Here is a 12,893-nt window from a genome sequence, read left to right on the forward strand (position 1 = left end):
TATACTGTGCCATGTCATTCAGTGGTTCATCACAAATGCCAAAATTATCTCAAATTCCTTCTACATTATATACTGTATCATCCTACCAAGAGGTCCCTCAAACACTTCTCTATTATTCCTATTTTAAAACTCACCATTCCTAATATTCTATTAACAAAAATCATAATTTGCTAATACAGTTAACATAGGATGGTGTGAATAGTCAATGGATTTGCAATTGATCGGGGGGGGGTTAAACTTCCTACCCACACCTTGTTCCCGTTCACTTTAACACGCTGTAGTTCACTCGGAACGCTCCGCCGTTGTCTTACACTTGTGTTCAACGCACAGAAAACTCAATACTATGGCAAACACTCTACAAATATCCAGGAAGCTCAGCACCACCACCACCAGCAACAGCAGCAGCAAAAAAATAAATAAATAAATAAAAATTCATATCACCGCGCCATTTTACAACTCCCGTGACGTTTCACAAAAGGTAGCCAATGGCGCATCGTCTGATATTAGGACAATGAAAAGGTTCTATCCAATCAGATGGACGTTGAACTTGGCGGTAGCCAATAGGGGGGAAGTGGGGAGAGCGAGCTCCATCCAGAGTAATGTTTAACAGAAGCGACAAGACGCTGCGTATCGCATTCGCCTTGGTTTTCCCACCGTACAGCCATTTGCAGTGCGTTTGAGATACAAGCTGGGCAGGCAGCCTTTTGGTAAGTATCTCACACGAAACAGGGAGAGAGAGAGAGAGAGAGAGGAAAACAATTTTATGAAAGTGTCTGTAAGGATGAAAAAAAATAATGACAAGACAATTTAGAAATACCTTTGAAAAATGTATTGACCATGTTTTGAATATTAGGTTCGTAAAAAAAATGGGGTGATTTTTCATTCGAAGGAAGCAGTTAAAAACTACCAAGAAATTTGCCAGCGAAGCACACAGTATTAGCCGCTGGTTGAAACAAAAAAAGGTGAAAACTAAAATAATCAACATAAAAAAAAAATAATAATAAAAAATATATATTTTATAAATTATAATTAGGTAATTGTTCCAGTGTTATTATAAAAATGCGATGTATTTACCGAGTAAAAAAATCGGTAATGTTCAGTGGACAGCTGGCTAGCAAGTTGTACCTATTGCTAGCCATTGCAGTGTATTGCGAGGTTGTGTGATGCCTGTCATGTGAAGATGAAACCGTGGGGAAAATTGACAATGAAAATATCGGAAAACATTGAGAAAGAAAATGTGCTCTGAAAACTCTTTTAACTGTTCGTTTATTAATCTTCTTCACAAATTGCCTCATAATAGAGTGAGAAATTACCTCAGGGGATCTCTGCGCTTTACTGTAATGGCTGACTGTACTCGCATAGGAAACAAGGCAAACAGTAACGGCCATACAATCGCAGTTCACTTCAACTTTTTCAAACCGTGATTTAATCACTAACCATGTGTCTAACTGTAAAAAAAAATTAAATTAAAAAAATTAAAATTAAAGTCCTATCTATCCTTATTCCAACGACACTCTTTTTTTGTTAATATATATTTTTTTCCTCAGTTAAAAATGTAAAGGGTTGGGGAGGTGGATACCCCCGCGGTCGCTCTGCCCTCTACTGCATGTAATGGCTGTTGCATTGACACAAAGAGAAGGAAACCCATATTCTCCATGTTAGTGGATGAAGACAAGCGGCCATTCCGAGCTCATAGGAAATCTACACAGTACCGCACATAGACATAGCGACAGACCCAGTGTATTACTATACACCACGGCTATTTGCAATAGGAATCTACCGGGCGGGGGGAAACCAAAAATATGGTCAAGCTAACGGGGTTTTGTCAACATATTTTTCGATTAAAAATGTAATCGAGAATACGGGTGGAGACATTTCAGGGTGACTTTCTTTCATGAAGAAGTGCTTTCTCACAAAATGGAAGAAGAAATATTGCCGTCCGTTGTTGACCTCCTTTTTGCTTCAACGAGAGAAAGCCTATGCGCCATTACTGCTTTACTCGATAGATAGAAACGCATTGCTTTGCTACAACACAGATATGCAGCCATACTAGCAATATAATAGGGAATTTGACGAGATTTTTTCTTATTCTTTCCACATTTTAATCATTTTTTCAAATGTTGGTGAATCGAATTTAGATCGAAATTGAAACATATTTTAGACTTTTTATTTTGTGGTTTTTAGGGTCTTTTTTTCTAGATTTTTTTCCGGGTTTTGTTTTTCTAAGGAATAGATTTCTGTAGAGTTAGCTAAATGCACTAGTATGATTTTAACATTATACACGAATTTACCAGATTTTACCTGGTACTATATGCATTTCTCATTTTCTTTTCCGATTTAGTTCGTGAAATAGTGAGAGAGAAAAAATGTCAAATCTTTGCATATGTCCGAAGGTTATCCCCATGTTCTGCACTTGAACTTAACAAAGTTTGAAGGATTTTGTTTTCTTGTATTATGAGAACTTCTAACGTTCTGTAGCTAAAACTTCAATGATCGAATGACAGGCAATCTGCATTAAAAACAAAACAACTCACACATATGAGGTGACTAACGTAAGACTGTACAAAATGCATGAAAATAGCGTCTATTTTTATTTTTTTATTGACATTTCGCATGATTTGACCAGTAAAGGTAACAGCTGTGTTTTCAGCAAAGGGCACATTCCGTGTTACAATCCGTAAACGTTCCTGTTTGTTTCCACAAACTTATTTTCTATCAAACACACAGAACCGGACGTGTTTATTCGCAGAGGGCTGCGTTTACAGTTCTGATGCCAAGAGTAAGTAAGGGAAGGAAACAGTCTATTGAGTGCAGCCTGATAGGGGAAGGGGGGGGGAACCCAAATGATAGAAAATAAATTATCCAAATAAAAAAAAGGTCTATAATATTAAATATGTTTTCAACCCCTTTGTCAAAGCAAATCTAATAACTCAGATGCAACAAATATTTGTAACAATTTGAGAAAGGGCTTCGACCTGTATACAATAATACACCTGTCTCTGTTAGGGCCTTCCGTCAGGTAGTGAATTTCAACGAAAGCTTCAATCATGAAGAACAAAGAGCTTTCAGAAGAGTTCAGGGATAAAGTTGTAGATCGATAACAGACTAGGGGTAGGTTCTAAGAAAATGTCCTATACATTGGAGCACAGTCAGGTCAGTCATTAAGAAGTGGAAGGTGTATGGAACCATACAGACTCTTACCAGATCAAGATGGCCTTTCAAAATAACCAGCTGGGACAAAAAGATTGTAGCTGTAGAACTCACTTTGAAAGAGCTGCGTTAGAGTTCCATGGCTGAGATGGGAGAAAATGTTCACGAAACAACTATAGCTCGATCATTCGCCAACTGTAGCCGGTACGGCCAATCGGAAAGAAGGTCATTACAGAAAACAAAGATAGATCTCCAATCACATTCAGTTTGCATGAAAGCATTTAGGTAACATTTCAAAATATATGGCGGTAAATAATTTTTTTGGGGGGGGTGGGGGTCAGAAAATACTGAATAAAATGTGACTTATGTTTTTTTTTACTTTTCTTTGACATTTTGCTAACTTCTAAAACGTTCTCTCTTATCCATTTAAGATAACGATATCGACATGGGGAAAGATCCAACGAAGCCGAGGGGCAAGATGTCCTCCTATGCCTACTTTGTCCAGACCTGTCGAGAGGAGCACAAGAAGAAACACCCGGAAGCTTCCGTCAACTTCTCCGAGTTCTCCAAGAAGTGCTCTGAGAGATGGAAGGTAAGTATGGAACACATCTCAGCTGTGACGGTCTGGCACCCTATTCCCTATATAGTACACTACTTTTGACCAGCACCCTATGGGCCCGGATTGAAAGTAGTGCACTAAATTGGAATAGTGTGCCAAAGGTAGTGCCATTTGGGATGCAGAACCCTTTAGTGGACACTGTCCTGTACCACTCGTAATCCCTTGATAGTTGTATGGTACGAGATAGTTTCAAATGAACTGTGTCACAGCTAAGTTGTTCCATACTAATCTGCCACCCCTTGCATATCACTGTTTTGTTTACGTTGTATTCCTCTACCACGGTGTAGCTCCTAACTGACACACACACACACACACAAACTGTTGACATCTGATGACACCTTCTGCTTCTCTCAGACCATGTCCGCCAAGGAGAAGGGGAAGTTTGAGGATCTGGCCAAGCTGGACAAAGTGCGTTATGAGAGGGAGATGAGGAGCTACATTCCTCCCAAGGGAGAGAAGAAGAAAAGGTTTAAGGACCCCAACGCCCCCAAGAGACCATCGTGAGTACTGCCTGACAGTAAAAGACAGTCACACCTCCTCCTCCTACCCCCCCGCCCTTCTTTCCAAAACTCATAGCTCATGGATAATGTGCAGAGATTCAACTCCCGATGTCCGGGTGAATCGGTAGAACATGTCTAAAGTAAAGTTATGAAACAATTACTATTATAAAATAATGAACAATAACCCTATATTTGAATAACACAAGTACTGCATTTAAAGCAGCCATTTAACACTTAAAACAAAACATCAGTGTTTCCCATGTTGTGTCAACAACAATCGATTCATTGACATTCAAACAAAAACCAGTGACCCTTCTGTTTCCTCCCTCCTTTTCTTCTTCTTCTCTCACCCTCCAGGTCTGCTTTCTTCATCTTCTGCGCTGATTTCCGACCCCAGGTGAAGGGGGAGACCCCTGGCCTGTCAATAGGTGATGTGGCCAAGAAGCTGGGAGAGAAGTGGAACAACCTAACGGCGGAGGACAAGGTGCCCTATGAGAAAAAGGCTGCCAAGCTGAAGGAGAAGTACGAGAAGGTAAACAAACATCACCCCTTTTGTTATCTTATGCATTTCATTTGTTTATTTATATCTCTGTCAGCTGTTAGATGGGATGTTCTCTCAGTCATGCATTGCCTAACAATTCAAGTTACCACTAGTCATGCATAGCCTTACAATTAAAGTTATTACCACTAGTCATGCATAGCCTAACAATTCAAGTTACAACTAGTCATGCATAGCCTAACAATTGAAGTTACCACTAGTCATGCATAGCCTAACAATTCAAGTTACCACTAGTCATGCATAGCCTAACAATTCAAGTTAACACTAGTCATGCATAGCCTAACAATTCAAGTTATTACCGCTCGTCATTCATAGCCTAACAATTCAAGGTACCACTAGTCATGCATTGCCTAACAATTCAAGATATTACCACTAGTCAAGCATAGCCTAACAATTCGATTTATTACCACCAGTCATGCATAGCCTAACAATTCAAGTTACCACTAGTCATGCATAGCCTAACAATTCAAGTTATTACCACTAGTCATGCATAGCCTAACAATTCAAGTTATTACCAATAGACTTGCATAGCCTAGTTATGCATAGCCTAACAATTCAAGTTATTAACAGAAGTCATGCATAGACTAACATTTTAAGTTGTCACTAGTCATGCATAGCCTAACAATTCAAGTTAACACTAGTCATGCATAGCCTAACAATTCAAGTTATTGCCACTAGACTTTTATAGCCTAGTTTTGCATAGCCTAACAATTCAAGTTATTACCACTAGTCATGCATAGCCTAACAATTCAAGTTATTACCACTAGTCATGCATTGCCTAACAATTCAAGATATTACCACTAGTCAAGCATAGCCTAACAATTCGATTTATTACCACCAGTCATGCATAGCCTAACAATTCAAGTTACCACTAGTCATGCATAGCCTAACAATTCAAGTTATTACCACTAGTCATGCATAGCCTAACAATTCAAGTTATTACCACTCGTCATGCATTGCCTAACATTTCAAGTTACCACTAGTCATGCATAGCCTAACAATTCAAGTTATTACCACTAGACTTGCATAGCCTAGTTATGCATAGCCTAACAATTCAAGTTATTACCACTAGTCATGCATCGCCTAACAATTCAAATTATTACCACTAGACATGCATAGCCTAACAATTCAAGTTATTACCACTAGACTTGCATAGCCTAGTTATGCATAGCCTAACAATTCAAGTTATTACCACTAGTCATGCATAGCCTAACAATTGAAGTTATTACCACCAGTCATGCATAGCCTAACAATTCAAGTTACCACTAGTCATGCATAGCCTAACAATTGAAGTTATTACCACTAGTCATGCATAGCCTAACAATTCAAGTTATTACCACTAGTCATGCATTGCCTAACAGTTCAAGTTATTACCACTAGTCATGCATATCCTAACAATTCAAGTTAACACTAGACATGCATAGCCTAAAAATTCAAGTTATCACCACTTGTAACGGGTGTCGTAAGGATTAGACCAAGGTGTTGCGGGAACGTGTATACTCATCTTCTCTATTAAATCAAAAGAAGGAAAAACAAACAAATCACGTATTCAAAACAACGAACGACACTAAACAATCCTGTCAGGTGCACAGACACAATACAGGAAACAACTACCCACAAACCCCATAGCACAAACACCCGTATACATTGGACCTTCAATCAGAGGCAATGAGGAACAGCTGCCTCCAATTGAAGGTCAATCAACAAACCCTAAACATAGAAGTAGAAAACTAGACTGAACATAGAAAAACACTAACCTAGAACATAGACCAAAAACCCCGGAACACTCTAAACAAACAGCCCTCTTACATAATACCATAGCCCAACAAACCCCGAAACACTCTAAACAAACACCCACAGCCACGTCCTGACCAAACTAAAATAGCATATAACCCCTTTACTGGTCAGGACGTGACATCACTAGTCATGCATAGCCTAACAATTCAAGTTATTACCACTAGTCATGCATAGCCTAACAATTCAAGTTATTACCACTAGTCATGCATAGCCTAACAATTCAAGTTACCACTAGTCATGCATAGCCTAACAATTCAAGTTACCACTAGTCATGCATAGCCTAACAATTCAAGTTAACACTAGACATGCATAGCTTAACAATTCAAGTTATTACCACTAGACATGCATAGCCTAACAATTCAAGTTATTAACACTAGACATGCATAGCCTAACAATTCAAGTTATTACCAATAGACTTGCATAGCCTAGTTATGCATAGCCTAACAATTCAAGTTATTAACAGAAGTCATGCATAGCCTAACAATTCAAGTTATTACCAGAAGTCATGCATAGCCTAACAATTTAAGTTACCACTAGTCATGCATAGCCTAACAATTCAAGTTAACACTAGACATGCATAGCTTAACAATTCAAGTTATTACCACTCGTCATGCATAGCCTAACAATTTAAGTTACCACTAGTCATGCATAGCCTAACAATTCAAGTTATTACCACTAGTCATGCATAACCTAACAATTCAAGTTACCACTAGTCATGCATAGCCTAACAATTCAAGTTATTAACACTAGACATGCATAGCCTAACAATTCAAGTTATTACCACTAGACTTGCGTAGCCTAGTTATGCATAGCCTAACAATTCAAGTTACCACTAGTCATGCATTGCCTAACATTTCAAGTTACCACTAGTCATGCATAGCCTAACATTTCAAGTTATTACCACTAGTCATGCGTAGCCTAACAATTCAAGTTATTACCACTAGTCATGCATAGCCTAACAATTCAAGTTATTACCACTAGACATGCATAGCCTAACAATTCAAGTTATTACCACTAGACATGCATAGCCTAACAATTCAAGTTATTACCACTAGACTTGCATAGCCTAGTTATGCGTAGCCTAACAATTCAAGTTACATTACATTTACATTTTAGTCATTTAGCAGACGCTCTTATCCAGAGCGAATTCAAGTTATTTCCACTAATCCTGCATTGCCTAACATTTCAAGTTACCACTAGTCATGCGTAGCCTAACATTTCAAGTTATTACCACTAGACATGCATAGCCTAACAATTCAAGTTATTACCACTACTCATGCATAGCCTAACAATTCAAGTTACCACTAGTCATGCATAGCCTAACAATTCAAGTTACCACTAGTCATGCATAGCCTAACAATTGAACTTATTACCACCAGTCAAGTGTAGCCTAACAATTCAAGTTATTACCACAAGTCATGCATAGCCTAACATTTCAAATTACCACTAATCATGCATAGCCTAACAATTCAAGTTAACGCTACTCATGCATAGCCTAACAATTCAAGTTATTACCACTAGTTATGCATAGCCTAACAATTCAAGTTATTACAACTAGTCATGCATAGCCTAACAATTCAAGTTATTACCACTAGACATGCATAGCCTAACAATTCAAGTTACCACTAATCATGCATAGCCTAACAATTCAAGTTATTACCACTAGTCATGCATAGCCTAACAATTCAAGTTAACACTAGACATGCATAGCCTAACAATTCAAGTTATTACCACTAGTCATGCATAGCCTAAAAATTCAAGTTATCACCACTTGTAACGGGCGTTGAAAGGATTAGACCAAGGTGTTGCGGGAACGTGTATACTCATCTTCTCTATTAAATCAAAAGAAGGAAAAACAAACAAATCACGTATTCAAAACAACGAACTACGCTAAACAGTCCTGTCAGGTGCACAGACACAATACAGGAAACAACTACCCACAAACCCCCATAGCACAAACACCCGTATACATTGGACCTTCAATCAGAGGCAATGAGGAACAGCTGCCTCCAATTGAAGGTCAATCAACAAACCCTAAACATAGAAGTAGAAAACTAGACTGAACATAGAAAAACACTAACCTAGAACATAGACCAAAAACCCCGGAACACTGTAAACAAACAGCCCTCTTACATAATACCATAGCCCAACAAACCCCGAAACACTCTAAACAAACACCCACAGCCACGTCCTGACCAAACTAAAATAGCATATAACCCCTTTACTGGTCAGGACGTGACATCACTAGTCATGCATAGCCTAACAATTCAAGTTATTACCACTAGTCATGCATAGCCTAACAATTAGTCATGCATAGCCTAACAATTCAAGTTATTTCCACTAGTCATGTATAGCCTAACAATTCAAGTTATTACCACTAGACATGCGTATCCTAACAATTCAAGTTATTACCACTAGTGTCATCGTTGTCGTAGGAAGGAGCGGACCAAAGTGCAGCGTATCGTTCCACATTTTTATTGAACTGTGAAACTATGCAATTGTTACGAATCCCTTTGGCCCTGCAGTCTAGGGGGGGATGGAAACGAGACCTGTAACATAACTCATGCAAATTATAATGGTGAAAGGGAACAGTGAGAACAAAAACCCCAGACAACTTAAATCTACCGTCAAACACTAATGGTTTATTTTAAATCACACAGTAAAGGGGTGTGGGAAGAGGGGCTGAGCTGGACCCAAGGAAAGAAACAATAATCCAAAAACACCCCTAAGCTAGACTAGCCTACTTAAGTAACAGCTAACTAACTAACCAAAAATACAGTGGGTGGTCCGCCCAGTTCTAACGAGGGTACTTAGACAAAGTATTCCTACGGGTAATGTATGCCCATGGGAGACTGGTCTTGTTACCCCCTTTTCCCACCAAACAAACAAACAGTCAAACAACAAAACAATACTCACAGGATAACTGGACAAATGTGACATGTAGGAGAAAAACAAGAGAGATCAATCCAGAGAGAGAGAAAGAGAGAGAGAGAGAGAGATATGGACACAGAGAGATTGAACACAGAGAGATTGAGTTTACAGAGAGAGATTTAACTCCAGAGAGAGAGATTGAACTAGAGAGAGAGACTGGGGTTTTAAACCAAGGGAAAGGGTTGTGATAGTGTACTGAAAAAGGAGCAGGTGTCTTCTGATTGGGGGAATGATGATTGTCACCTGTGAGGAGGAGAAGAACAGAAAAGAAATACACATACAGGATACACACTACCTGTATCCATAACAGCAATACATACACAATAAACTTAACGAACAAAAACAACAAACCGTGACGCAGAGTAAAACATAAAACATACACTACTCAAAAACAATCTCCCGCAAACCCCGGTGGCAAAACCCCCTACTTAAGTATGATCTCCAATTAGAGACAATGAGGACCAGCTGCCTCTAATTGGAGATCATCCCAAACAAAACCCAACATAGAAATATAAGGACGTGACAGTACCCCCCCCCCCAAAGGTGCGGACTCCGACTGCACTTAAACAAAACAACAACAACAACCCCCCCCCCCCCACCCGAAAAAAAAGGAAGGGTAGGGTGGGTAACTACTGTCTATGGCGGCTCTGGTGCGGTACACATAACCTTCTCATCCCGCGGATCCTCCAACAGAGGAGGCGGCTCCGGTTCGGGGTGTAACACCCGCTCCGCCTGCTGATCCCTCTGCTTCTGTGCCACCGGACTGCAGATCATTGCCGGAGGCTCTGGGCTGCAGGCCGCCGCCGGAGGTTCCGGGCTGCAGGCCGTCACCGAAGACTCCGGGCTGGGGAACATCGCCGGAGGTTCCGGACTGTGGGCCGTCTCAGGAGGTTCCAGACTGTAAGCCATCTCAGGAGGTTCCGGACTGCAAAACGTCACCGGAAACTCTGGACTGGGAACTGTCGCCGGAAGCTCTGGACTGGGCAGGCGCACTGGAGGCCTGATGCGTGGGGCTGGCACAGGTGGCACCAGACGATTAACACGCACCTCAGGGCGAGTGCGGGGAGCAGGAACAGGGCGTACCAGGCTGGATAGACTCACTGGAGGCCGGGTACCTGGGGCAGGCACAGGATATACTGGCCCGTGGAGGCGTACTGGAGGTCTCGAGCATAGAGCTGGCACAACCCGTCCTGGCTGGATGGTCAACCTAGCTCAACAAATGCGGGGCGCGGGCACAGATTGCACCGGGCTGTGAATGCGCACTGGCGACACAGTGCGCATCACCGCATAACACGGTGCTTGCTTCTTCACTTGCTCCCCACGGTAAGCACGGGGAGTTGGCTCAGGCCTCCACCTTGACTCTGTCAATCTCCCCGTGTGCCCCCCCCCCAAAAAAATGTTTGGGGTGCCTCTCGTGCTTCTGTCATTGCCTTGCTAGTTCCTCGTAACGTTGCTGTTCCTCCCTCGCTGTCTCCACCTGCTTCCATGGCAGGGTCTTGACCCCTGCCATTACCTCCTCCCAGGTCCAGGATGTCCTCCACTCTTTCCTCTCCCGGACCCAGGATCCCTGCTCCTCCTGGGCACGCTGCTTGGTCCTTTTGTGGTGGGAGATTCTGTCACGGTTGTCGTAGGAAGGAGCGGACCAAAGTGCAGCGTGATTATCGTTCCACATTTTTATTGAACTGTGAAACTATGCAATACATACACAATAAACTAAACGAAGAAAAACAACAAACCGTGACACAGAGTAAAACATACACTACTCAAAAACAATCTCCCACAAACCCAGGTGGCAAAAACCCCTACTTAAGTATGATCTCCAATTAGAGACAACGAGGACCAGCTGCCTCTAATTGGATATCATCCCAAACAAAACCCAACATAGAAATACAAAACTAGAACCTGACAACATAGAAAAACTAAACTAGAAAAAAAACTGTCACGCCCTGACCTACTCTACCATAGAAAATAACATGACCTACTCGTCATGCATTCAGGTTAACACTAGACATGCATAGCCTAACAATTCAAGTTATTACCACTAGTCATGCATAGCCTAACAATTCAAGTTATTACCACTAGTCATGCATAGCCTAACAATTCAAGTTAACACCAGTCATGCGTAGCCTAACATTTCAAGTTACCACTAGTCATGCATAGCCTAACAATTCAAGTTAACACTAGTCACCCCAAGTGGTCAGTAGCAGATGCAGTTGTTGTATGTTTACTTCCATGTTGCAAGAAACCTAGAGAGGAACCAGGCTATGGTGGGTGGCCAGTCCAAGTGGTTACTTGTACCAATAAATTGAAATACTACTCTCGTCCACTTCCCCATTCACAGGACATCACTGCGTACCGCAACAAGGGCAAGGTGCCCGTCAGCGTGCCAGCGAAGGCCGCTGCCCCAACCAAGGACGACGACGACGACGACGATGATGATGACGATGACGACGACGACGATGATGACGACGACGATGACGAGTAGATCAACGTTGTTACGTGTAGAGCTTTATCACTTCTTGTTTATAAAGCATTTAACCCCTCTTGTTCACACATCACTTACTCAGAACAAAAAGAAAAAACATTACTTGAAAAAGTTACAAAAAAAGAAGAAGAAAAAAACCTCCCTCTCCCTCCAAAATGTAAACGCTGTGTATAAGAATTGTTTTGCAGCTGTACAGGTTGTTGTCTCCTTTTTGTATAGTTAACACTACAACAGTGTCACATGTGTCTGTCTGTGTTTCTATCTCCCAGTCTTTTGCGTCCCCCAAAAAATGGAATCCTATTCCTTATTTAGTGCACTAACTTTTGACAAAGTCCTTATAGGGTTCAGGTCAAAAGTAGGGCACTATATAGGGAATAGGGTGCAATTTGGGATGCGTCCCCCCTCCTTTTGTTACAGTTTAAAGCGGTTGTAAAAAAAAAAAAAATACAAAAAATTGGCTTGGAAACCAATGGGTCTATTTGCCTTAGCTAGCAGTGCACAGCAGCACATTACCAAGTTATAATGTAGTGTCTTAGTAGTTCTTCTGTTTCCAATGGCTGGTGCATTTGTTTTTCTTGTTTTAAATGACGTATTATCAACTTGCCGTATTATCATAAAGTTATTTTACTGGACTATTTGAATACCACTGTAATTGCAAAAAGAAGAAATATTTGCATTTGTTTTTTTTGTTGTTTTTTTTTAGTTTCTGAATTGCTTCTGACGTCAATAAACGTTTTTTTTTTTTTTTAATAGACTGGTTTCTTTCTTGTACGTTAGAATCTCTTGGTTACGCAGATAATCTCGTCCAGTGTTTCTCAAACTCGGTCCGTCCCCCGGATAGACGTTTTGGTT

General features: G+C 40.8%; 1 protein-coding gene across 1 annotated transcript; it reads left to right on the forward strand.

Moving 5' to 3' along the window:
• Positions 1–583: 583 nt before the first annotated feature.
• On the forward strand, positions 584–12,471 carry LOC115153846 (high mobility group-T protein). The gene is made up of 5 exons (XM_029699459.1): positions 584–707; positions 3,582–3,742; positions 4,124–4,269; positions 4,627–4,801; positions 11,898–12,471. The coding sequence occupies exons 2-5, from the start codon at positions 3,596–3,598 to the stop codon at positions 12,039–12,041; spliced, it is 612 nt and encodes a 203-aa protein (XP_029555319.1). The 5' UTR covers positions 584–707; positions 3,582–3,595; the 3' UTR covers positions 12,042–12,471.
• Positions 12,472–12,893: the final 422 nt, after the last annotated feature.

The sequence above is a fragment of the Salmo trutta genome, chromosome 19 (genome assembly GCF_901001165.1).
Source record: "Salmo trutta chromosome 19, fSalTru1.1, whole genome shotgun sequence".
Taxonomy (NCBI): Eukaryota; Metazoa; Chordata; class Actinopteri; order Salmoniformes; family Salmonidae; genus Salmo; species Salmo trutta.

Coding starts and splice junctions, on each gene's coding strand:
- LOC115153846 (XM_029699459.1), top strand. CDS start 3,596: ATGGGGAAAGATCCAACGAAGCCGAGGGGCAAGATGTCCTCCTATGCC. Junction 3,743..4,123: donor AGTGCTCTGAGAGATGGAAG/GTAAGTATGGAA, acceptor TGCTTCTCTCAG/ACCATGTCCGCCAAGGAGAA. Junction 4,802..11,897: donor TGAAGGAGAAGTACGAGAAG/GTAAACAAACAT, acceptor CCCCATTCACAG/GACATCACTGCGTACCGCAA.